Source organism: Mustela putorius, unplaced genomic scaffold (genome assembly GCF_011764305.1).
Source record: "Mustela putorius furo isolate JIRA1106 unplaced genomic scaffold, ASM1176430v1.1 tig00003834_pilon_pilon_pilon, whole genome shotgun sequence".
Taxonomy (NCBI): domain Eukaryota; kingdom Metazoa; phylum Chordata; class Mammalia; order Carnivora; family Mustelidae; genus Mustela; species Mustela putorius.
This window is the reverse complement of record NW_025421987.1, coordinates 94,894,390-94,918,382: the sequence shown is the minus strand read 5'-3', so window position 1 is coordinate 94,918,382 and position 23,993 is coordinate 94,894,390. Positions and strand designations below refer to the sequence as shown.

Here is a 23,993-nt window from a genome sequence, read left to right as displayed (position 1 = left end):
CAAAATATTTTGAACTTTTAGCTTGTCTTAGTTTATACCTCCTTGGAAGTGTCACATTAGCAGTTCTCTGAAGGTAAATACATCATCATTGTCCATATTGGCTTATTTAGTTCTCTTAGTTAAGTCATCTGACGTCTTTGAATATTTTTCTGTTATTTAGTTGGTAACAGTAGATATCACCAAGAATGTGCAGCTAAGATGCTATAGGTCCACAGGTGTTTAATGGGCATCCATTGTATCTGTAATACTTTCTTAGACATTGTAAATGAGTGGATTCTAGATCTCTTGATGAACTATGGAATATGAATAAATGCTCAGCTTAAACATACATATTATTGAAGTTGTACAATCTCTTATGTAAGTTGCACAATCTCCTTTAGAATATAAGGATGGTTAAACACAAGGATGATGACTTGCTGATAGAAAATAAATTTGAAGTATAAAGATTCTTGATTTTTTAGCAATATAGGTAATATGATTGTATTAAAGTTACCGTAGCTAGATTATTCACCCGAAGGTAACCCAGACTTCTAGTTATGTTTACTGCTGAATATGTGGGACGGAATTATAACCTATGCCTAAAGAGATAATGAAATTAGTGTGAAGTGATTGGTCTTGGGTATATGTGTTGTTTTTATTTTTATTTTATTTTTATTATTTTTTAAAGATTTTATTTATTTATTCGACAGAGAGAGATCACAAGTAGGCAGAGAGGCAGGCAGAGAGAGAGAGAGAGGAGGAAGCAGGCTCCCTGCTGAGCAGAGAGCCCGATGCGGGACTCGATCCCAGGATCCTGAGATCATGACCCGAGCCGAAGGCAGCAGCTTAACCCACTGAGCCACCCAGGCGTCCCTATGTGTTGTTTTTAATTTTGAAACTTTATCAGCAAAGGATAACAAAGCTGTAGCTATACAAAATGAGTCATAGAGTTAGAATGAAATCAGCCCTAATTTTATAGAAAGACAAGCACAGATTTTGATATGTATATCGTCTCATGAGTAGTTAGAGGTGGATTAGCTGTCCTTGTATTTGTAGGAGTTAGACTGGGTTAAATATTATGAGTGGCAGTAGAAGTTTTGCCCTAGACTTCCTAAGAAAGAATGTGAAGATTTCTTTTTCGTCTAATTAATTACCTTTATCTTCCAGGGAGGGCTTGAGAATGGAAAGGGGGAAGAGAGGAACTTACCTACTTGTCGTCCTTGCTGATTGTTAAAATGCATTTTCAGTTTCTATTTGGGATTTTGTTTTTTCATTTTAGTTTCATGTGCCTTATATTCCTAGAAAATTTTCCAAACTTCTATTTAAAGTATTAAATTAACTTTTCCATAGGAGCACGCTCTTGGTTCAGGCCAGAAGTGTTTTTCAACATTTAAAAATTGTTTTCCTAACCATTTTGACTTGACTTAAAATTGATGTTTATTTTCACCCCTATTTGATCTGTCAGCAGCTTTTGACATAGTTGATCACTTCTTTCTCCTTGTTACATTTTTTTCACTTCCCTTCTATACCATACTCTCTTAGTTTTCCTCTTCTGTTCCTTTTTCTTTTTTTATTTATTTTTATTTATTTATTTGACAGAGATCACAAGTAGGCAGAGAGGCAGGCAGAGAGAGAGAGAGGAGGAAGCAGGCTCTCCGCGGAGCAGACAGCCCGATGCGGGGCTCGATCCCAGGACCCCGGGATCATGACCTGAGCCGAAGGCAGAGGCTTTAACCCACTGAGCCACCCAGGCGCCCCTCTGTTCCTTTTTCTATTCTCCTTCTTTTGCCTGACCTTTAATACTGGACTTTACCAAGACCTCAGTCCTTAAATTATTTTTTTATCTTTACTTTTTTCAACAATATCTCACAGCTGTAAATACTATGTGTTCATGATTCCTAAACTTACATCCCCAGCTCAGACTCCTATACTGTAGACTTAGATTTATCCACCTACTTGATGTCACCACTTGTATATCTAATAAATATTTCAGATGAAGTCCAAACCTGAACTACAGTTCTTTTCTCCCCAGACCTGTTCTACTCATGGTCTTCTCCATTTTAGTTGGTTGCAATGCTATCTTTTTGATTGTTGCTGCTCAAAACTTGGAATTCATCCTTAATTTCACACTTACCTGCTCACTCTCGTATGTGTGCATGTGCTCACATACCACGTCCAGTTCATGAGGAAATCCTCTTAGCTCTACCTTCAAAATATATCCAGATTAGCTTTTTTTTTTTCTCTTTCTTTCACTCTTACCAGTGACTAGTGTTTAGTTGAAGCTACCTTCACCGCTTACTTGGATGATCTGTAGCTTCCTAATTGGTCTCTTTGCCTTTTTTTGTTTGTTTCCTTACCACCTTCTCCATCCAGTAGCCAGAGTGATTCTTACAAAAATAAGGCATACTGTGTCTCTTCCCTGCTTTAGACCCTTTGGTGGTTCCCATTTCACTTAGAATCTTTATCATTGGCCTACTATGCCATAGCCTCTTTTTTTTTTTTTTAAAGGTTTTATTTATTTATTTGACAGACAGAGATCACAAGTAGGCAGAGAGGCAGGCAGAGAGAGAGAGGGGGAAGTGGGCTCCCTGCTGAACAGAGAGCTCGATGCGGGGCTTGATCCCAGGACCCTGAGATCATGCCTGAGCTGCTGGCAGAGGCTTAGCCCATTGACCATCCAGGCGCTCTGAACTTTTTTTTTTTTTTTTTTTAAATAGCACTTAACACCTTTTAGAGTACTATCTAAATGACTTGTTTATTAAGTTTGTTGTTTATGGACTGTCCTCCTCTTCCAGTGTAAGATCTAGGAGGGCAAGGTTCTTTGTTTATTTCATGTGTGTATCCCAAGCAATAGATACTTGCTCTTGTTTGTTGGTTGAGAAAAGGAAGGGAAATCTCATTTCTTCAGTTGTCTAAATTTTTCTAGTAGTGTTTTTTTTAAAAGTTGTTAAAAAATATTTCCCCCCACTTTATTGTAACTATTCTGATTCTTCTCTTGGAATGTCCAAGGATTCTATTTGATTTATAAATTGAATTTAGTTATGTAATCATAGTAATGTTATTTTGTAGTGGTGTTACATGAATTCTTCCTTAGATCCTTTGAGGTTTCTTTCAAAGCCTGTTTTAGAAATCCAAATCTTACTAGTATATATTCTATCTAGAGTATTATATTATAAGAATTTCCTGTTTCTGTCTTTAAAAGAAATTCTAGGTATTATAATAATGGCTAGGTAAAAGTATATAGGCTCATCCTTGTATGTGGAAAGAACTGACTTTTTCTTCTTTCATTGTAAATCTAATTTTGACATTTTTGCAATTATTTGTGTATTCTTTTTTCCTTTATTTTCTTTAAAGGGTTTTATGGTAACATCTATATGAGGCTGTAGAGGCAGATTAGAATAACTGAAACCTGAAGCAAGAGGGAACTGGAAAGTTACATATAAATACATGTGCACTGAGATGTAGGTGTAACTATCATGAGGGGTCTTGGGCCCCCAAAATTACGTAATTTTTCTTAATGCTGCATCTGTCCGTCTAGTAAACAAATGTTTACTTGGTGACTCAATAAACTAGGGGTAAATAGCTAACTAGATCATAGTCTCTGATCAGATTTCTCAGTTCTCAGCTGAATTGTCATATTGAGTGCCACGTGGTCTATTGGATGTGAACATAAGGTGCGTTGTGGAGGTGGTGTTGGGAAGGTGTGCATTCACTGAGAAGAAGGCACTTCAATATCACAAATTTTCTGTGTGTACAGTGTCTTTAAAACCCTGAGCCTCTTTATTAGGCTCTTAAATTTGTATTCTTCTGCATCCTGTTTACAGATGCAGGGTTTTTATGGACATGAAATACTACATGAAATACTTTCTAAACACAGCTGCTCTACTTTCATTGAACAGTTCTGACATTCAGCAGTTTGCTAAGGTTTCTTCCAATTCAAGATGCTGTGATTCTGGGGTTATAGCTCATTTCCTGTTAATGGTTTTTCTCTTTATTTAAAAAAAAAAAAGTAGTTCATATTACTACTTTGTGTTCTTAATATAACAACTGCTATATCATACGTTCAGGTGCCCCAGGCAGATTGTAAAATACAGTGAACATACGTGGCAAAATTATTTTCATGATGTACTAAGATTCTTTTGTTAATGGAGAAGCCTGGAAAAGTTAAAGATGGGATTTGTTCAGCAGCCTAAGATATGTCATAGACAGAACCCTGAAAGACCCAATATGCAGTTATTTACCTGCTCTGATTTGTAGGAAATCCTGTTGCTTAAGTACCATTTCCAGTTCTGAAAAGGATGAAGGTGAAGACCCATGAAAGGGGGAATATGGTCTCTGATGATAATTTTTGACAATTTTGTCTGAGCTTGGCCCTAGATGTCCCTACCATCTTGCTCCTTTCTTCCATTATGAGTCTCCTGACAGTCCCATCTTACTTGAAATACTTGGTCATCCTGACAGAATTATCAGTCACAGTATTCTTTCCTCGTAGATATCTACTCTCCCCCTGTTATAAACCATGAAATTTACAGTGCTCTCTTCTCTGTAAAGGTGTGGATCATGACACACCACTGATGCGATAAGCATTGCAGTTTAACTGCTTTGGTTCAACATTTTAATTCTTTAAACAGTGATGGTAACTTTTATTTTCCTAGCATGTCTAAATCTACTGCTGTGATAAGATTCTTGGGAATGGACACTTTGTAGAAAGTCAATGTAAAAATTTTTTTGGGGGGGAATAGCTTCCTAAGTTTATTGTGAATTCAAGACAGACAGAAATACCCTTTTTTTTTTTTAAGATTTTATTTATTTATTTATTTGACAGAGTTCAAAAATAGGCAGAGAGAGAGGAAGGAAGCAGGCTCCTCACTGAGCAGAGAGCCCAATGCGGGGCTCGATTCCAGGACCCTGGGATCATAACTTGAGCCGAAGGCAGAGGCTAAACCCACTGAGCCACCCAAGCACCCCAAGACAGAAATACCTTTTCTTCAGCTTTTATTTTTTCTGGGCCTGGTTGAAGGCAACATTATGTAGTAATCTCTAAGTTAGTAGTTTTTTTCCTTAGCCCTCTTTTTTTCCTCATTAAAGTGGCCTTACGCCTCTTTAGATGACTAGTATCTTCATTTTAGCTTTACATCTCCTACTGTGAAAACTGAAAGAGACTGTCACCCAGTCACCCATCTGTGTTGGCTTACTGATTCCCAGCACAATAGATAGGCCATCTCTTCTTCCACCACCTTCTTTTATGCCACAGTAGGATGATATTAATTGCTGCTGCGGTTATAGTGGCATTTCATCTGCTTGACTATGCTAACTGCCTGGACAAGAAATTCAGGCTGTTGGAGGAGGAGGGTGAAATGGAAACATAGCTTTCTAACATAGTACTGATTTTTTCTGAGAAAAAAAAAATAATTTCCTATCTGAATAAAATAAAACATTACTAGTATTTCTTTACACAAATTTTCTGTAAATAGTGAGTATTTGCTACTGCACATGACTGAAAAAATAACTTTGTATATAGATCCACATGACCCCTGTTAAGGAAGAAAATCTGGAGCCCTAGGAACAGATGCTTCTGTATGTCCCCCTTCTTCCATCCACACTTCTCCACACAATATGATGACCTCGCTAATATTTTAAGAGTGTTACTTTTTTTTTTTAATGAGCTTGGACTCATAGGGTTATTGACACCTGAGTTAGAACTTGAGTGTGTGCTATTCATTCACTGGAACCATACTGTTTGCATCTCTACCTTGGGCTGTAGTTTGGTTGCTTTTTCAATTACATGAATTACATGCTGGCTTGAATGGTTTTATTTTGGATGCTGTATTGGCAGGTGAGAACATGAGGGGAGAAGAGTACATTTTTTTAAACTACTTTTTACAAAAAACCCTTCTTTTCTTGGCAGAAAAATGGCAGAATAATGTTTACAATCTTTAGAAAAGAAATATAATGGAGCTCACTCAGAAAGATAATGTGTGGGGGCGCCTGGGTGGCTCAGTCTGGTAAGCATCTGACTCTTGATCTCAGTTCAAGTCCTGACCTTGGGATCATGAGTTCAAGCCCTGAACTGGGCTCCATGCTGGGTGTGGAGGGTACTTTAAAAAAGTTGAGAAAGATACATGTGTGGACAGAAGATAAAATCTTTTTTTCCCCTTAAATGTTAAGCCGAATGAGAAATTTTACAAAAAACCCCCACCGTTTTCCCTGATATTTATTATCTTTTAAGAAGTACATAAAGGAGGCTTTTGAAAAGGATGAATCAAACTTAACAATACAAATTTTGGTGAAACTTAACAATACAAATACAAAACTTAACAATACAAACACTAATATTTCTTTACACAAATTATTCTTCATGGTTTATAAGTTTTTCTTTTTTTTTTTCTAATTCTTTTGAAAACACGAATGGGGACGTGTAGGAATTCTTGCTTGGGAGAAGATAATCAAATCCAGGTTCTAATTTTCCTTTGAATGCTTATTCTTTTTTTTTTTTTTTTTTTAAGATTTTATTTATTCATTTGACAGACAGAGATCACAAGTAGACAGAGAAGCAGGCAGAGAGAGAGGGGCGGAAGCTGGCTCCCTGCTGAGCGGAGAGCCCGATGTAGAGCTCGATCCCAGGACCCTGAGATCATGACCTGAGCTGAAGGCAGAGGCTTAACTCACTGAGCCACCCAGGTCCCCTACAAAATGATTTAATGAGGGATTTATTTTAAAAATTTTTTCAAGATTTTTATTTATTTATCAGAGAGGGGGAGAGAGAAGAGAGCACAAGCAGGGGGAGGGCAAAGAGAGAGGGAGAAGCAAACTTCCCACTAAACAGGGAGTTGGACATGGGGCTTGATCCAAAAACTCCCACAATCATGACCTGAACTGAAGGCAGATGCTTAACCGACTAAGCTGCCCAGGCACCCTGAGAGATTTATTTTAAAAGATTTTATTTATTTATTTGTCAGAGAGAGAGAATGCAAGCAGGGAGAGGGGCAGAGGCAGAGGGAGAAATAGGCTCCCTGCCGAGCAAGGAGCCTTGCTGTGGAATTTGATCCCAGGACCCTGGAATTAGGACCTGAGCAGAAGGCAGACATTTAACAGACTGATCAATCCAGCATCCCAGCCTGAGAGATTTACTTTAAAAAGCAGTTTTCCAGGGTATGTACTCTGTTTTCTGGTAAAAAATGCAGAGAGAGCCATCTCATCTTAGAGCCACCTCTAGAAGTTTTGGTTACCTAGTTTTGTCATTTATTGAGTTACAGGACTGCCCTTCAGTCAGCGAGCTATTCCTGATCTAGGCTTTGTCCTTTGCACAGAATAGCCAAGCGTTGCCCACAGTGGTTAAAGCTGTGATCTGGAAGAGAAAGTTGCCTGGGGATGGTAGGTGCCATGATGGACGTATAGGCAACCCCTCCTGGTATCTAAGTGGTTATTTAATCTATATGCAAACTTTAGGAATACATCTTTTATATAAAACAAGGAATATAGATGTTAGTTTCAAAATCTTTATATTGTAGTTTATCTTTGTTAATTATTTAGAAGGTATATATGACTTAGAGCCTCCAATCGATTTTTAATTGTTTAAATACTTAATCTTTAATATTTATGTGCTTATTAGTGATCTGGAATATCCTGTTGTTACATTTTATTTTATTTTTTTCTAAAAGATTTTATTTATTTATTTGACAGAGACAGACACAGTGAGAGAGGGAACACAAGCAAGGGGAGAACACAAGTGGGAGAGGGAGAAGCAGGCTTCCCGCCTAGCAGGGAGCCGGATGTGGAGTCAGGACCCTGAACTAAAGATAGCCATTTAATGACTACTAAATGGAGTCCAGTGAGGGAATGGAAATCATGACCACTACTGTTACATTTTAGATTGTATTGTCATGTGACCTAGTCTTACTATTAATTCCATTTTTAAGGAAATTGCTGAGGTTTGAGTGGAGGTTAGCTTTTCTTGTCTTTTTTTTTTTTTAAGATTTTAAAAAAAAATTTATTTGACAGACAGATCACAAGCAGGCAGAGAGGCAGGCAGAGAGGCAGTTAGAGAGAGAGGAGGAAGCAGGCTCCCCACTGAGCAGAGAGCCGGATGCCGGGCTCGATCCCAGGACCCTGGGATCATGACCCGAGCCGAAGGCAGGGGCTTTAATCCACTGAGCCACCCAGGTGCCCCGCTTTTCTTTTTTTTTAAGATCTCAAATGGATGGCTATAACAATTCTTTATCACACTTCCTGTTTCAAATAATTTGGTTTTATAAAGAAAATACAGTGCTCATATTATTCATATTATTTAGTTATTTTTATAGATCATTTTATAACAACAGTGGCTTAATGGCACCTGGGTGGCTCAGTTGGTTCAGCATCTGCCTTCAGCTCTGGTCATGATCCCAGGGTCCTGCTCAGCAGAGAATTTTCTTCTCCCTCTCCCTCTGCCCCTCCTCTCTGCTGTGCTCTCTCACTCATTCACTCTCTCAAATAAATAAAATCTTAAAAAAAACAAAACTCTGACTTTAAAAACAAAACAGTGGTTTAAAAAAGATTTTTCTACATCAGGGGTATGCAATTATCTGGGTAGGGAGAATTCTATTTTTATGCTTCTCATAGAGCTTCATTTAATTCACAGCTGAAAGTGATCACCATGTGATTAGAAATGTCTCAGTGTTGGGGTTCTTGGGTGGCTCAGTCAGTTGAGCGTCCAACTCTTATTCTTGGCTTAGGTCTTGATCTTATGGTCATGATTTCCATTCCCTCACTGGACTCCATGCTAGGTGTGGAACCTACTTAAAAAAAAAGTCTTGGTGTTAATAATTGTTGCTAGAATTTTTTCTATTCTAATTTTATGTTTTTTTTTTTTGGTTAACTTTCTGAGTTGATCATAAAAAAACTGTGGTGCATGAATAGACTAAAGAATGAAGATGTTATTAAAAGTAAGGTGACATTTTTCTGAATTATAGGCTTATTCAGCTTCTTAGAAGGTACAGCGAACCAGAACTAAGTTTTAAAAATTATTTCCCTGAATGTATCTTGTATTTGAGAAAGGATTTTCATTTATGTTTTTGTATTTAATATTCATTACAATGAGTCAGTAAACCTTTCCTGTAAAGTGCCAGATAATAATAAATATTTTAGACTTTGTAGGTTATATGGTCTCTCTCTCTAAACTATTCAGCTTTCATGCCATTATTGTATGGAAGCTGCCATAGAAAATATTTAAATGAATGAACTTGGCTGTGATTCCATAAAACTTTATTTATGGATGCTGAATTTGGATTTAATAGCAATTTTCTTGTGTCATTAAATATGTGGCTCCTTTTTTTTTTTTTTCTCTAACCATTAAATAATGTAAAAACCATTTTTAGCTCACGGGCTGTATAAAAAGCGGTTGTGGTCCCGACTTGCCTGACAGGCTGTAGTTTTCTGAACTATGTTCAAAATAATCCTGTGAGACTTTGTTGACTGTTTTCTGTCCTCCCCCCTTTGTTTTAACATTATTTTATGTTTTACTACTTAATCATATGTTTTTGGACATTGTTAATGTGTATGTAACTTTTAAATTTTAATAATTCAAAAAAATTTAATTATTTTTATTGTTTTAAGCTATGGGGGATAGGGTTTCTATAATATTGGCCTCTAATACCTTGCACATTTATAAACGTTATACATACTCAATAGTTATTTGGGAGAGTTGAAAAGGAGTAGTATCTTTCTTGCAATATTTGGAGAACCCTTGTGTAGATTGTTTCATTTCGCTTACTCATTTATTAAACATGTTCCAGGATGCTTCTCTTGCATTGCTGAACAGAAGTAATAGGGACGCAAAACTCACCTCAGGATGTAGGGATAAGAGAAAGGAGAGAAAGAGACTCTTATTGATAGTATTCTTTGTGGTGTGGTATGTACTGTGGTCAGTACTATGGAACAGCCCCTGATTTAACCTTTACAAATTACTTAAGTAGGCATTTCTTCCCTCATTTTACAGATGAAGAAACTTAGATAAAATACTAAATAAATGAGTGGTGGAGGAGAGTTTGAACTGAGATCAGAATCTTTCCATATACTTTTCTTTTTATGCTAAGTAATATTCAGTTAACTAGTTTACCTTACACATTAGCTACTTAGCTATTACTGCAAGTTGTGTGTGTGTGTGTGTGTGTGTGTGTTTTGCTATTGCTAGGAGTTTTCACACACATCTTAGATGACCAACAGATTTTTTTTTTAGAAAGGTGAAATGTTGAAGAACCTCTAAGATAAAGTTTCAGATTCTTTGAATATATGATTACAGAGGGCTTTACTTTTAAATACAGGTGAAACACATTTTTTCTTTTGTGTTTGTACCTCTCTTTTAAAATATTGTTTGGGCACCTGGGTGGCTCAGTAGATTTAACAACTGCCTTCAGCTCAGGGCATGATCCCAGGGTCCTGGGATTGAGCCCCACATTGGACTCCTTGCTCATCAAGGAGCCTGTTTCTCCCTCTCCCTTTACCTGCTACTCCGCCTGCTTGTACTCTCTCTCTCTCAGTCAAATAAATAAATAAAATATTAAAAAAAATTGTTTTATGGGACACCTGGCTGATTCAGTTGGTGAACATGTGGCTCTTGATCTCAGGGTTGTGAGATTGAGCCCCACATTGGGTGTAGAGATTACTTAAAAAAAAAAATAAAATCTTTATTAAAAAATGTTTTACAAAAGTAAATTAGGACAATTGCACAATAAAATTATTGAGGAATATACATAAAGTTTCTATCATATTGTATGTTTAGTAGAAATCAGTGGTTAAATCAAATCTTAATCTGGTCATTTCAACTAATATGCTTGAAAGTAATTGAAGATTGAGTAAAGCTAGGTTAAAGAAATGTTACAAGTAAATGAAGAATGTTTCTGACAGAGTAAATAATTGTGGAGTTTATTTCTTGACCCAACAAACATTTTGAGTGTCTGTACTGCTATGGGGAGCTTCAGTAAGTGAGAGAAATGGACACTGGTAGAGGCATGCATGAGGTATTGTGGGGGCACAGGATGGATGTGTAATTAAGCTGGTGTGGGTGGAGGAAGAGGTTCCCCGACCCTATCTCCTGGAAAGATGATGTCTGAAATTTTTTCTTTTCCCCTTTATTGGCTTTAAAATTATTTAAAAATATGTAGTTCTTGCAAATACTAAAAAGCCAGAAGTATAAGTAGTAAACAGTATAAAATCTTATTTACACTTCCTGTTCTCCAGTCCTCATTTTATGGGTAATAGACTGGTAAATATGCTTCCAGAGTTTTCCCTGGGCATTTACCAAGGGTTCTTTTTTCCCCCTCCATGAAATTGGGTTCACACTATATATAATTTTGTAACTTGCTTTTTTCCCCACATGTAATAGTTTATCATATGTATGTTTCTATCCCAGTAGATGTAGATCAATTGCATTTAAAAACCTGCTGCCTCAAATATTGGGATGGATGTACTTTCATTTATTTACATTATTTCCTACTGCTGGACATGCAGGTTTTCAACCTGTTACAAAGAGTGAATATCCTTATGCAGATATATTTGTTTTCTTTTATGAATTAAGTTTAAAATGACAAGTAGTATATATAGTCAGGTGAACAGGAGTTAGGATTAATGTGAAGGGAAAAATGTTTTCTAGGTTAAGGGAACAAATGTAATTCGAAAAACTGCTAAAGAAAATGATACTTTTAGTTAGGGGAGAAGCATTTCTGTTTCTGTGCTTTGGAAGTATATCACCTCTTGTTTTCTTGAACTTTGAACTGTATGCTATAGTATCTTGTTTTATGGAATAGGCATCTTTTTGTTGAATATTTTATAGTTGTATAATTTTCTTGTTTGGGAGATTAAAAACTTTTTTTCAGTAATTGTGACCAGATATAGAAGTAGAATTTCAAGCTGATAAAAATGATTATTTGGACATTATTACATAGAGGTTAAGTGGGTAGTTCTGGGAATAGAGGCTATATTTTAGCTATGTTTTTCTTAGTTCTGTTACCTAATTAAGAATATCTTACTCAGGTTTCAAAATAAATGTTTGGGTGGTTAGTCCCCCACTGTTGTCCATTTGAAACAAATTTGGTTAATTTGTAAAATGACTACTGGGAAGTTGCTAGTTTATCAAGTAGGTATCTGAAAATGGGATAGATGACTTAAAGTAGATGAATTGTGTTTTGTTCTATCTTAACTCTTAAGTGTAAAATCTTATTATTCTTAAAAAGTTTTAGTTGCTGCTGTTCTGTTCCAAATTTCCAATTTTGGAATGTTACCTATAGTGTGATATCAAGTACTAATAAATATTATAATTTTATCATTCTCCTGACAATTAAGAGTATCTAGTGATTTCTTAAAAATACATGGGAAACAAAATGGTTCATTAAACAAGGCTGACATTTTTCTGAACTATCTATAAAAGTAAAACCCTTTCCTTTTTGGTTCACAAGGATGCTCTGTTGTTGGGTTAGATGTATTGTATTGAATAGAAATTCAAGTCTTTGTTAAGGCTCAACTTTAAAAATTTTTCCTCATTTAAAAAAAAAACAAATATGCTAAATACTTATTAGTGTTATTAATTTGAATAATATGAATGCTTTGAATCAGTCAGCCTAATTAATGTGTTCTCTCATTACCTTAAATAATAATTGTATTATCTGTTATATTTCATGTTTATGAAGTACTTATACTTCATCCTAAGGTAATTATTACTTAATGTGAAGTGTAATTTTTAAGCATTCATATCTTTTTTCATTTAGAGTTATTTTCCAAGAGTAAAGTAACATTCAAACATTTCTGATACCTTAGGGGGCAGAGGGGAGGCTGGAGGGTGGATGTGGGGAGGGACTGGGGGGATGTGGGGGGCATTTAAAAAAATAATAAACACATGATAACTTATTTTATATATGATTTTTCTAGGGCTGCTTTGGAAGAAGTAGAAGGAGATGTGGCAGAATTGGAACTAAAACTTGATAAGGTGAATTTTACTTTAAAAGTTTTTTCAAACATTAATTCTTATTTTCCATTAACAATGATTTGGGCCTTTAATACCTGGTGGTTCATGTTACCTTTATTTTTTTTTTTTTAGATCTCTATGATGGTAAATGTTATTATTATCTCAGTTTTACACGTGAGGAAATTGAGGTTATAGACATGAAATAGCTTATTGAAAATCTAAGCTTGAGAGCAAGAATTTGAACAACATCTGACTTCAGAGCTAACTAGATATCCTTTATATTGTTGGAACTGTTTTCTTCTTTTCCATCAAAAAAATTGCATGTGGGGCACCTGAGTGGCTCAGTGGGTTAAGCCTCTGCCTTTGGCTCAGGTCATGGTTCCAGGGTCCTGGGATCAAGCCCCTCATTGGGCCCTCTGCTCAGCAGGGAGCCTGTTTCCTCCTCTCTCTCTCTGCCTGCTTCTCTGTGATCTCCATCTGTCAAATAAATAAATAAAATCTTTAAAAAAAAAAAAAAAGATCGCATGTATCTTTTCACTGTTCAGTGGTTTTCATACATAACCTGACCATTCTTGTTTATAACTGTAGGTGTGGACACATTAAATATAAATAAAATTTAAAATACTGATTGCATTTTTTTTTTAAAGCTGATGCCAGAAATGCTTAGTATATAGTTAATAATTGATTTTAAGTGACCATATTGTATTTGAGGGTAAATGTGCATTAATTCCTATCATCTATATTAATTATTGATCATCCTTTTTTTTTTTCCCCTCTACCCAAGAAATACTGTATAAAGCAGGAAGAAATAAGAGAATGAGTAAGACATGGCTTCTGGTTTCACGTAACCAGTAACTGTTTAGTGAAATATCTTTCTTAAAATTCATGGAGAGAAATCAGATGCACATATTTGAAATACCCTTTCTGAAAATAACTTCCTACTCATTTAATTATTTTTTAAAATGGTATTGCTACATAAAGTAGTGCCTCTCAAACTGTGCTGTGTGTAGGAATCACCTGGGGATCTTGTAAAAATACAGATTCTGATTCAGTAAGTCTGGGGTACCTGAGATTCTGTGTTTCTTTTTCTTTCTTTCTTTTCTTTTTTTTTAAATTAATATACAATGTATTATTTGCTTCAGGGGTACAGGTGTGTGAATCATCAGGCTTACACATTTCATAGCACTCACCATAGCACATACCCTCCCCAGTGTCCTTAACCCAGCCACCATCTCCCTACCCCTCACCCCCCAGTAACCCTCAGTTTGTTTCATGAGATTACGAGTCTCCCATGGTTTGTCTCCCTCCCAATCCCATCTTGTTTCATTTTTTCCTTCCCTACCCCCCACAACCCCCACCCTGCCTCTCAAATTCCTCATATCAGAGAGATCATATGATAACTGTCTTTCTCTGATTGACTTATTTCGCTCAGCATAATACCCTCTGGTTCCATCCACATCATTGCAAATGGCAAGGTTTCATTTCTTTTGAGGCTGCATAGTATTCCATTGTGTGTGTCTGTGTGTGTGTGTGTGTGTGTGTGTGTGTATGTGTATCACATCTTCTTTATTCATTCATCTGTTGATGGACATCTGGATTCCTTCCATAGTTTGACTATTGTGGACATTGCTGCTATAAAGATTCGGGTGCACATGCCCCTTCAGATCACTACATTTGTATCTTTAGGGTAAAAACCCAGTAGTGTGATTGCTGGGCCATAGGGTAGCTCTATTTTCAACTTTTTGAGGAACCTCCATACTGTTTTCTAGAGTGGCCTACCAGCTTGCATTCCCATCAACAGTGTAGGAGGGTTCCCCTCTCTCCTCATCCTTGCCAACATATGTTGTTTCCTGACTTGTTAATTTTAGCCATTCTGACTGGTGTGAGATGGTATCTCATTGTGGATTTGATTTGTATTTCCCTGATACTGAGTGATGTGGAGCACTTTTTAGTGTGTCTGTTGGCCATTTGCATGTCTTCTTTGACGAAATGTCTGGTCATGTGCCTATTTCTTGATTGGATTATTTGTTCTTTGAGTGTGGAGTTTGATAAGTTCTTTATGGATTTTGTGTACTAGCCCTTTATGAGATTCCGTGTTTCTAATGAGAGTCCAGGTAACACCAATGCTGTTGTTCCATGGACCACACTTTGAATAGCCAGGATATAAAATAAGCTGAAGGTTTTCAAATGTTTTGAAATCATGAAATATATGTATGTATATGATGTAAATGGTATAAATATAAAGTAGTAGTAATTATATATGTAAAACCAATATTTTATGAGACTGACGTGCTACCTACTGTGCTAACAAGGCACCTAAAACCAAAATTTTAGAAAATATTTAGTAAGTTATTTTTGTGTTGTACTCTATAGTTTCCAAAACACTTTGATATATAGTCTGCTTTTTGATTTTTATAATAATTCTGTGAGGTAGGTAAGAAAAGTGCTATTATTTCCATTTTATAGATGAGGATACCAAAGCCTGGAAAGTGAAGGGAACTGGCTTCAAGTCAAACGTAGAAGAGGGAGAACCAGGGACAAGACTCGTGTTTTTATCCTTAGTTCAGTGTTCTTTTTGTGCACCACTGCACTTCTGCATCCATACTAGGGGAGCACTTTGCTGCTTGGAAATTTTTTGAGGAAAGCTAAGAAGCTTCTTGGCAAATGTTTTTTGAAATTAGTGTTGTAATTTTTTTTTTAAATTAGTGTTATAATTTTTTGTAAGGATATTTTCAAAAGGATTTTCAAATATTTTCTCTTTAAAATTACACATATAGGATTATTATTATTATTTTACCCAGAGGTATTCCATTTATTTTAAACACTCTGAAACAGTTTTTAAGGGAGGCAACAGAACTGTAGTCTTGATTTTCTGATAGATTTATGTGAGAGTATGTAGGAAGACAAGGCTTAGTTTGTTTTATTTATTTATTTGAGAGAGATAGCAAGAGATAGAGCATGCATGAGCTGGGGAGAGAGGGGGAAGCAGGGGAGCCCTATGTGGGGCTCCATCCCAAGGCCCTGGGATCATGACCTGAGGCAAAGGCAGATGCTTAACTGACTGAGCCACCCAGGCACCCCTGAAAGACAAGGCTTTTTAAAGAATCATTGAGTAGTCTAATCAGAATATCTGTTCTTTGTGGGGAGAGTTGCATATAAGTCATACGAAACATTTTTTCGGTTTGTTGGGGAGGTCCTCAAAATTTGAAGTATCTCATCTGATAGAATCCACTAATAGCATTTTTGTTACTGATTTTGCTTCAATGAGCATCCCCCTCCCCCTGCCCCTGTGTCATATTTGGTTGGAATTGGGAGACTGGTAGAATCTTAAAACGAAACATTCAAGTTTAAAACAAGTTATTAAAATGTTGGCAATCAGTACTAAGATCTCTAAGCCCTTTCTAGAATGTTTATTTCCCAAAGGACTAATAAGGGCATCATGGAAATTTTGACATTTTAAAAAATACTATCTTCCACCTGAATGGAAGGTCTATAGTTTTATATTTCTCTAGTTTAAAATCTTGTTTTCTTATAAAATGTACCTCTCTCAAATTCTTAAGTTAGTGTCTATCATTCCACTTGAGAATTTTGAGGAGTTAACACAGAGAGGAGAACCAGAGAGGAGGAAGAAATGGTTGTTACTAAAGGTGGTGACACTAGTGGTGGGGAGGGTTTGCCCAGGATTAGTTTAGTGATTTCATAACTTTGTGCAAGGCCTGTAGTATCATTGTAAATCATGCCACCAACAGGTTAAACTAGCTTGATGACTTAGCTATTATTTATTTTGCTTATAATATGTTACCAATAGTTACACTCCTTGTGGAGAATAATGCTTCATGAGTGGCATTGTTTTGCTGGGTCCAATGATTTATCCATTCTGCCAGGTATTCTGGCACTGACAGCACCGTAGAGCAACGGAGTGGCCATCTAGATGTAATTTTTGTTTCTGTTGCATCCTCTCACTGGAATGCTTGTTCTTTCTCTGTTAAGCAGATACTCTTTAAATCACAGCTCAAGTACTACCAAACTTAGGTTCTTTTTCTGGTATTGCATTCTTTCTACCTTTCTACCACACACTTCCATTTAAATTATTATAATATTATTGTAGTGTTTGGCTTGTAGCATGGTGTAATAGTTAAGAACACAAAGCCTGGAGTAAGGCTGCATGCATTTGAATCTGGCTCTACCCCTTACTAAGCTATTTGGCATTGGGCAAGTTTCTCGACCTTCCTATGCCTCAGTTTCTTCATCTTCAAAAACAGTAAAAGTTGAGTATCTATCTCATAGGGTTATTAATGAGAATAAGATGTTTTAGTGTATGTTAGTGCTTAGCATGGTTCTTAGTACATGTTACGTTCTAAATAAATCCTAATGATGATGTCTCTTCAACAAATTATTAGCTCCTTGAAGACAGTCTTTGAAGGAAGAAAAACAACCCTGATGCACTCTTACTATGTATCAGATGCTAAGTTTTACTTATATTATCTCCAGCTGTCACAACAGTGTTGCAAAGTTGGCATTACACCCAATTTGCCCATGAGAAAAATGAGACTTGGAGAGGTTGTTACTTACTAAAGGACAGTCAATGGATAAATTGTTTATATTCTCATCACCTGGAAAAGTGCCTATGACACATGTATCTCTTAGTAAAAAGAACTTGAATGAATTGGGGCTACCAGCTTGATAATTTTGACTAACTTGACATATACTCTTAGGTTCTCTCTTGTAGGTTTATATTATTCAGTTAAACCTGTCATCAGTGTCATTTACTAAGGATTTTGCTAGCTGGCAAAGTTTCTTTCACCAAGCCAGTTCTTCTTCCTGCATAGCTGCAGTGTATATGTGGCTCAGCTGTATGACAATTCCATTATCTCTCCAACTCCCGTGTTAGTGACCTCTATTCTAATTCTGATACCTGTTTTCATGGTCATAGCTATGCCTTACCATTCAAAGTTCTTGTCTCAGAAATCTGGAATGCTGATCTCTTACTTTCTTACCTGAGACTCTAGTCTTTCCAGTTCTCATTTTATTCACTCCTGCCCTGTTCTTCAAGCTTAGCTAGCCCTCTAGTCTTCAGTCTATAAACTTCTGATATTTTATTTTATTTTTTTTTAAAGATTTTATTTATTTATTTGACAGAGAGAAATTACAAGTACACTGAGAGGCAGGCAGAGAGAGAGAGAAGGAAGCAGGCTCCCTGCTGAGCAGAGAGCCCGACGCAGGACTCGATCCCAGGACCCTGAGATCATGACCCGAGCCGAAGGCAGCGGCCTAACCCACTGAGCCACCCAGGCGCCCCAAACTTCTGATATTTTAAACCCCTTTTAAGATCCCCTTTCAGTGCATTTTGGGAAGGGGTAATTTTTGGAGATAAAATTCACGTGACATAAAATTCATCATTTTAAATTGTACAATTCAGTGTTTCCAGTGTATTCATAGTATTGTGCAACCCTCACCACTATCTAATTCCAGAGCATTTCTATTACTTTAAAGAGAAATCCTGTACCTGTTAGCAGTCACACCCAATTGTCCTCTTCCTACATCCTCTGGTGACCACTAATTTTCTTTCTGTCTGTATGGATTTTTTTTTTTTAAAGATTTTTATTTATTTATTGAGAGAGAGGTAGTGAGAGAGAGTATGAGCGAGGAGAAATCAAAGGGAGAAGCAGACTCCCCATGGAGCTGGGAGCCCGATGCGGGACTCGATCCTAGGACTCCGGGATCTGACCTGAGCCAAAGGCAGTCGTCCAACCAACTGAGCCACCCAGGCGTCCCTGTCTGTATGGATTTGCCTCTTTTGAATATTTCATATAAATGGAGCCATATTTGGCTTTTTGTGACTAGCTTCTTTCACTTAGCATAATGTTTTTAAGGTTCATCTGTACATGTTGTAACATTTTCCAGTATTTACTTTTTATGGCTGAGTAATATCCCTTTATGGATGTACCACATTTTGTTTATCCCTTCATCACTTGATGGACATTTGGGTTATTTCCACTTTTTGGCTAGTATGAATAATACTGCTATGATCCCTTTCAGTCTACTCTTAATTTTATTCCATCATATTTTTCTTCTAGAGGCCTTCATTTCCTTTCCATAACACCTACTCTGTAGAATTCTCACTATATTTGTCTAATCATCTGTATTCTTTGTGTCATATCTATAAAGCCCTGTAGGAGAAGTTACACAATTGTTTGGTGAAATCAACTGGTGGAGTTACACATTCCTGGAAATCTTGATGTAAAACAAATTTTCCAAGATTTATTCAGGTTATCTAGTTATCTTTAACAGCTTTACTTCTATTTTCTCATGATTTATCATTTTGTTCTTCTTCCTTAATAGAGGACTTTGACTCTGTCTTCCTTTTGGTGGGAACACTTTTATTCCTTGCTCCTAATCTAGAAATTTAGAATATGTCCTTCTCTTTTTCCACTTTTCCTCCCATTTGAGTGATAAAAGTATCCCTTTTCCTATGTAATTCCAAACTCTTCAGAACTTTGCTTTAGTCATCTTTCTCCTTTTCTTTCTCTGCCACCTCTTCATTTTAAGTAGAAAGTGTTCAAGTTTCTTTGGAACAAAAATAAAATAAGAGAGAAAACCAAAAGCAAATAACAAAACTCTGACAAGGAAACATAAATCTTTAGTAATTACCATGTGCCAGTAATGGTTTGTGCTAAGATCTTTATGTGCATTACCTTAACTCCTTTATAGTAACCTTATATATATGGTTTGGTACCGTTGTGATCATTTCAGACAGAAAAAAACTTAAGGTTACTGAGGTTAAGGTCACTCAGGATCATTTAGGTGGTTAAGTAGGGCAGCAGGATTTGAATCTAAGCTGAGTAAAACCACAACTCTGTGTTTTTAACCATAATGTCATACTACCAACCTCTCTCTCTCCTTTAGTTACTGTGGGACCTTTTAATTATTTTTGAATTATTTAATTTGTTGAATACGTAATACCTCCTACATGATACAAACTTTAAAGATATGAAAGTTTGTATCCAGTGAAAAATTAGTCATCCGCTAGTCTCTTTCCTAAAGGAGAACGTTTGAGTCCTTCCAAAAATTTTCTAGGCATGTAAAAGATTATAAATATTTGTCTTCTCTCCCACTACAACAAAAATATTAAAACTGTTCTCCATTTTTCTTTTTTTAAGATTGTATTTATTTGACAGAGCAAGGTCACAGGTAGGCAGAGAGGTAGGCAGAGAGAGAAGGGGAAGCAGGCTCCCCACTGAGCAGATAGCCCCATGTGGGGCTCAATCCCAGGACCCTGAGATCATGACCTGAGCTGAAGGCAGAGGCTTTAACCCACTGAGCCACCCAGGCGCCTCTGTATTTTGTTTTTTGAAAAAATACATCTTGGATTTTGGTTTTTGTTAATAATTATTGAGCTGCCACATTCTTTTTGACAGCTGAATTGTATTTCATTGTATGGATATATCATTATTTATTTATTCAGTTGCCTACTGATGGACTCAGATTGCTACCTATATTTTACTGTGACTGCAGTGTATGACTTCACATGTGTGTCATGTGGTTTATGTGAAAAAATAACTTCATAATACTTTCCTAAAAGTGAAATTGTTAGGTTAGAGGGTATGTATTTAAAATATTGATAGCTCTTGCTAAATTACCTTACACAGAAATTGTACCAGTTTACAATAAATGTATGAGTGCCTGGTTCTCCATACCCTCTCTAAAATAACAAGTTAACAAACTTTTCCGATCTTTGCTATTCTGTAAAAAAACCAGTAATTTACTCTTTGTAAAATACTCTTTTACTATGAGTGAGATTGAAATTTTTTTCATAGGCGTAGAATGTATTTGGATTTTCTTTACTGGGAATTATCTGTACATAATCGGTTGACCATTATTTTTCTAGCGACTGGTTTGATTTTCAAAAATGTTTTATATCCTCTTCTTAGAGCAGGGAAATTAATCCCTTATGATTTGTCGCTAATACTATTTTTCCATATTGTTGTCTTTTGACTAAATTTATTGTTTTTTATCCCCCTGATAAAAATGTTTCATATATATACACGTGTGTATGTGTGTGTGTGTGTGTATAAATATACAAATATATACATACATAGCCAGGGTGGAGCCCAGTGTGGGGCTTGAACTCATGGTCCTGAGATCAAGACCTGAGCTGAGATCAAGAGTTGGACACTCAACCAACTGAGCCATCAGGCGTCATAAAATTTTTATTTTATTGTAGATGAATTGATTTTTTTTCTATGACTTTTGAGTTTTGCAACTTTCTCAAAAAGACTTTTCTTACTTTGAGATTATAAAAAATATTACTTCCTGTTTTAATTTTCTGATTTAGTATTTCATGTTTATTCCATCTGAAATTAATTGGAGGGTTTGAAATTGAATTTGGTTTCTTTTTTTCTTTTTCTCCCATTAGATTCTAGTGTCCCTATGTCATTTATTGGATCACTTTTTCCCCCACTGGCTGAAAAGTACTGCATATTTGTATTGGTTTCTTGACTCTGTATTCTTTCCATTTGTCTGTTCATGGCCATTACCAGAATTGTAATTACTATACTTGTATAGTACCTTTTTTGGGGGGGTATAATACATTTTAATAATATATAAAGCTATGGGCGCCTGGGTGACTCAGTGGGTTAAGCTGCTGCCGTTGGCTCAGGTCATGATCTCAGGGTCCTGGAATCGAGTCCCGCATCGGGCTCTCTGCTCATCAGGGAACCTGCTTCCTACCCCCTCTCTCTGCCTGCCTCTTTGCCTACTTGTGATCTCTCTCTCTCAAATAAATAAATAAAATCTTTAAGAAATATATATATATAAAGCTAATGTTCCCATCTCATCACTCATTTTCAATTTTTCCCCCTCTTCTTGCATGTTGGTTACTCCATATGAATTTTAGAATTAGTTTTTCTGGTTTTTAAGACATTATTTCTTGTAATTTTGTATTTATTTGTAATTTTCAAACTATTTAAAAGACTGATCTCTGCCAGCAGTTCTCATAGTGAGTTTTTTGGAATGTTGTTTCTATGAGCATGGTTCCTCTGAAAAAGAATTCCATGTCAAATATTTTTGAGAACTGCTACATATTTTATATTCTTCTAGGATTCACAACACATATGAATATATCAAAAGCTCTTTAAAATTCAGCAATAAAGAAATCTGTTTAGCTCTTCAAACACAGAGTTTGCCAGATTTATTTTGTCACAAGATCCTTATTTTGTCACAAGATCCTTATGTACTCTACGTAGAGTACATATTGGGAAATACTGATCTATCATCATGTCTTCTACATCTGCAGTTCATAACTCACTGTAATCTGGCTAACAGCTCTCCAGTCAGTTTCTCTTACAGTTATTCTTGCCAGGGATACTGGGTGACAACCTCAACAGACATTTAAAAAATCTTTTTAAAATAGGACTTTGTTAAGCCGCTGCCTTCGGCTCAGGTCATGATCTCAGGGTCCTGGGATCGAGCCCCGCATCAGGCTCTTGTGCTCTGCGAGGAGCCTGCTTCCCTCTCTCTGCCTGCCTCTCTGCCTACTTGTGATCTCTGTCTGTCAAATAAATAAATAAAATCTTTTAAAAAAATTAAAATAGGACTTTTATGGATTTTTTCAACCTATTCATCTATTTTTTGATCCTTAGTTCTTTTTTTACTTTTGTGAAATTATTCTCTTGCTTTTCCTCTTCCTCTTTTGTTTTCTTTGTGAGATTTTCACTCTGCAAGCTCTGTCCTCTATCTCCTGTGTTGGATATAGCATTGTAGCACTGTAACTGTATATATACTGATGATTCCTCTGTATCTACAGCACGCACCTTTTTTTTGAGTTTCATATGTCTGTTTTCACGTGTTTGGTTCAGCTTTCCACTTGACTTATATCACAGGCCCATTTAATTCAGGGCCACGTCACAGGCCTAATACAGTGAAAACAGGAGTCTTTTGCTGGCCAGTTTAATGTGTCTTTGTGTGAATTAGCAGATGTAGCCCATGGCAAGCAGAACTCCGGCTGGATTTCAGCTCCTGTTTTTTTCCCCTTGGTGGGACACGGTCTATCTAATTGTACTACAGAAGGGTACTCAACTATAATTCTTGAGTTTTTCTCCTCCTTTCTCTCTCCTGCTTACTGCCTTAATTCAGCCTGTCATGGTTTTTGGTCTAATCCCCTTATCTTTAGTCTTTCTTTTCCCTGTCTTTACTTTTTCTCCATTTAGGTCATCATTCTTTTTTTTTTTTTTTTTTTTTTTTTAAGATTTTATTTATTTATTTGACAGAGAGAGATCACAAGCAGGCAGAGAGGCAGGCAGAGAGGAGGAAGCAGGCTCCCTGCTGAGCAGAGAGCCCGATGTGGGACTCGATCCCAGGACTCCGAGATCATGACCTGAGCCGAAGGCAGCGGCTTAACCCACTGAGCCACCCAGGCGCCCCTAGGTCATCATTCTGAGATGGAACTCTGGTGAACTCACCAATTAGTGTATTCACGTGTTCTCTGTTCTTTCATACAAAATGTGAACATCTTAGCATTGCACACAAAAGCTTGTCCTGATCTGGCCCTTGCATACATTTTCAACATCACATTTTTAATGTCCTACATTTTCACACCACACTAAGCTATTAAGTGTCTCTGGTTTTCTCTGCCCATGTTGCTTCTGGGCCTTACCTTAAAACATGCTTTTCCTAGAGTAGTATCTTTCCATTACTCTTGTCTGATTGGCTAATTTTTGTTGATCTTTCAGGGCTTTTCTTAATTGTTATCTTTTCCAGGAATCCTTCCCTGATGCCCATGGTCCTGGCTAGATGTTCTTCCTTTGTTCGATCATGTATGGTTTTGTCATGCGTAGCCGTTGTGTTTGTGCTGTACAGAATTTATTTGCTTGTCTACTGGTTCGATTTAAAGCTTCTGAGAGCAGACAGTATATTTTTAATTTCTGTTCTTCTGGGCCCTAGGGTAACAGTTTTAAATTCTACTCCTGAGATCCTTAAATGCTTTCTAAAAGTTTGTTGTTATTGTTGTTTTGGCTCTTTACCCTCTTCTTGGTGCTCCCACCATTACCTCCTCAGTATCCTTCCCTTCTCTATTTTT

General features: G+C 36.5%; 1 protein-coding gene across 2 annotated transcripts in view; it reads left to right on the top strand.

Annotated features, from left to right (window-relative positions):
* ACAP2 (ArfGAP with coiled-coil, ankyrin repeat and PH domains 2) overlaps positions 1-23,993 on the top strand; it is a 146,624-nt gene that overhangs the window by 35,755 nt on the left and 86,876 nt on the right. For both annotated transcript variants that reach the window (XM_004745300.3, XM_013052619.2), the window contains exon 2: positions 12,880-12,937. In XM_004745300.3, the coding sequence (XP_004745357.1) occupies positions 12,880-12,937 (58 nt within the window). The remainder of the gene's footprint in view (positions 1-12,879; positions 12,938-23,993) is intronic.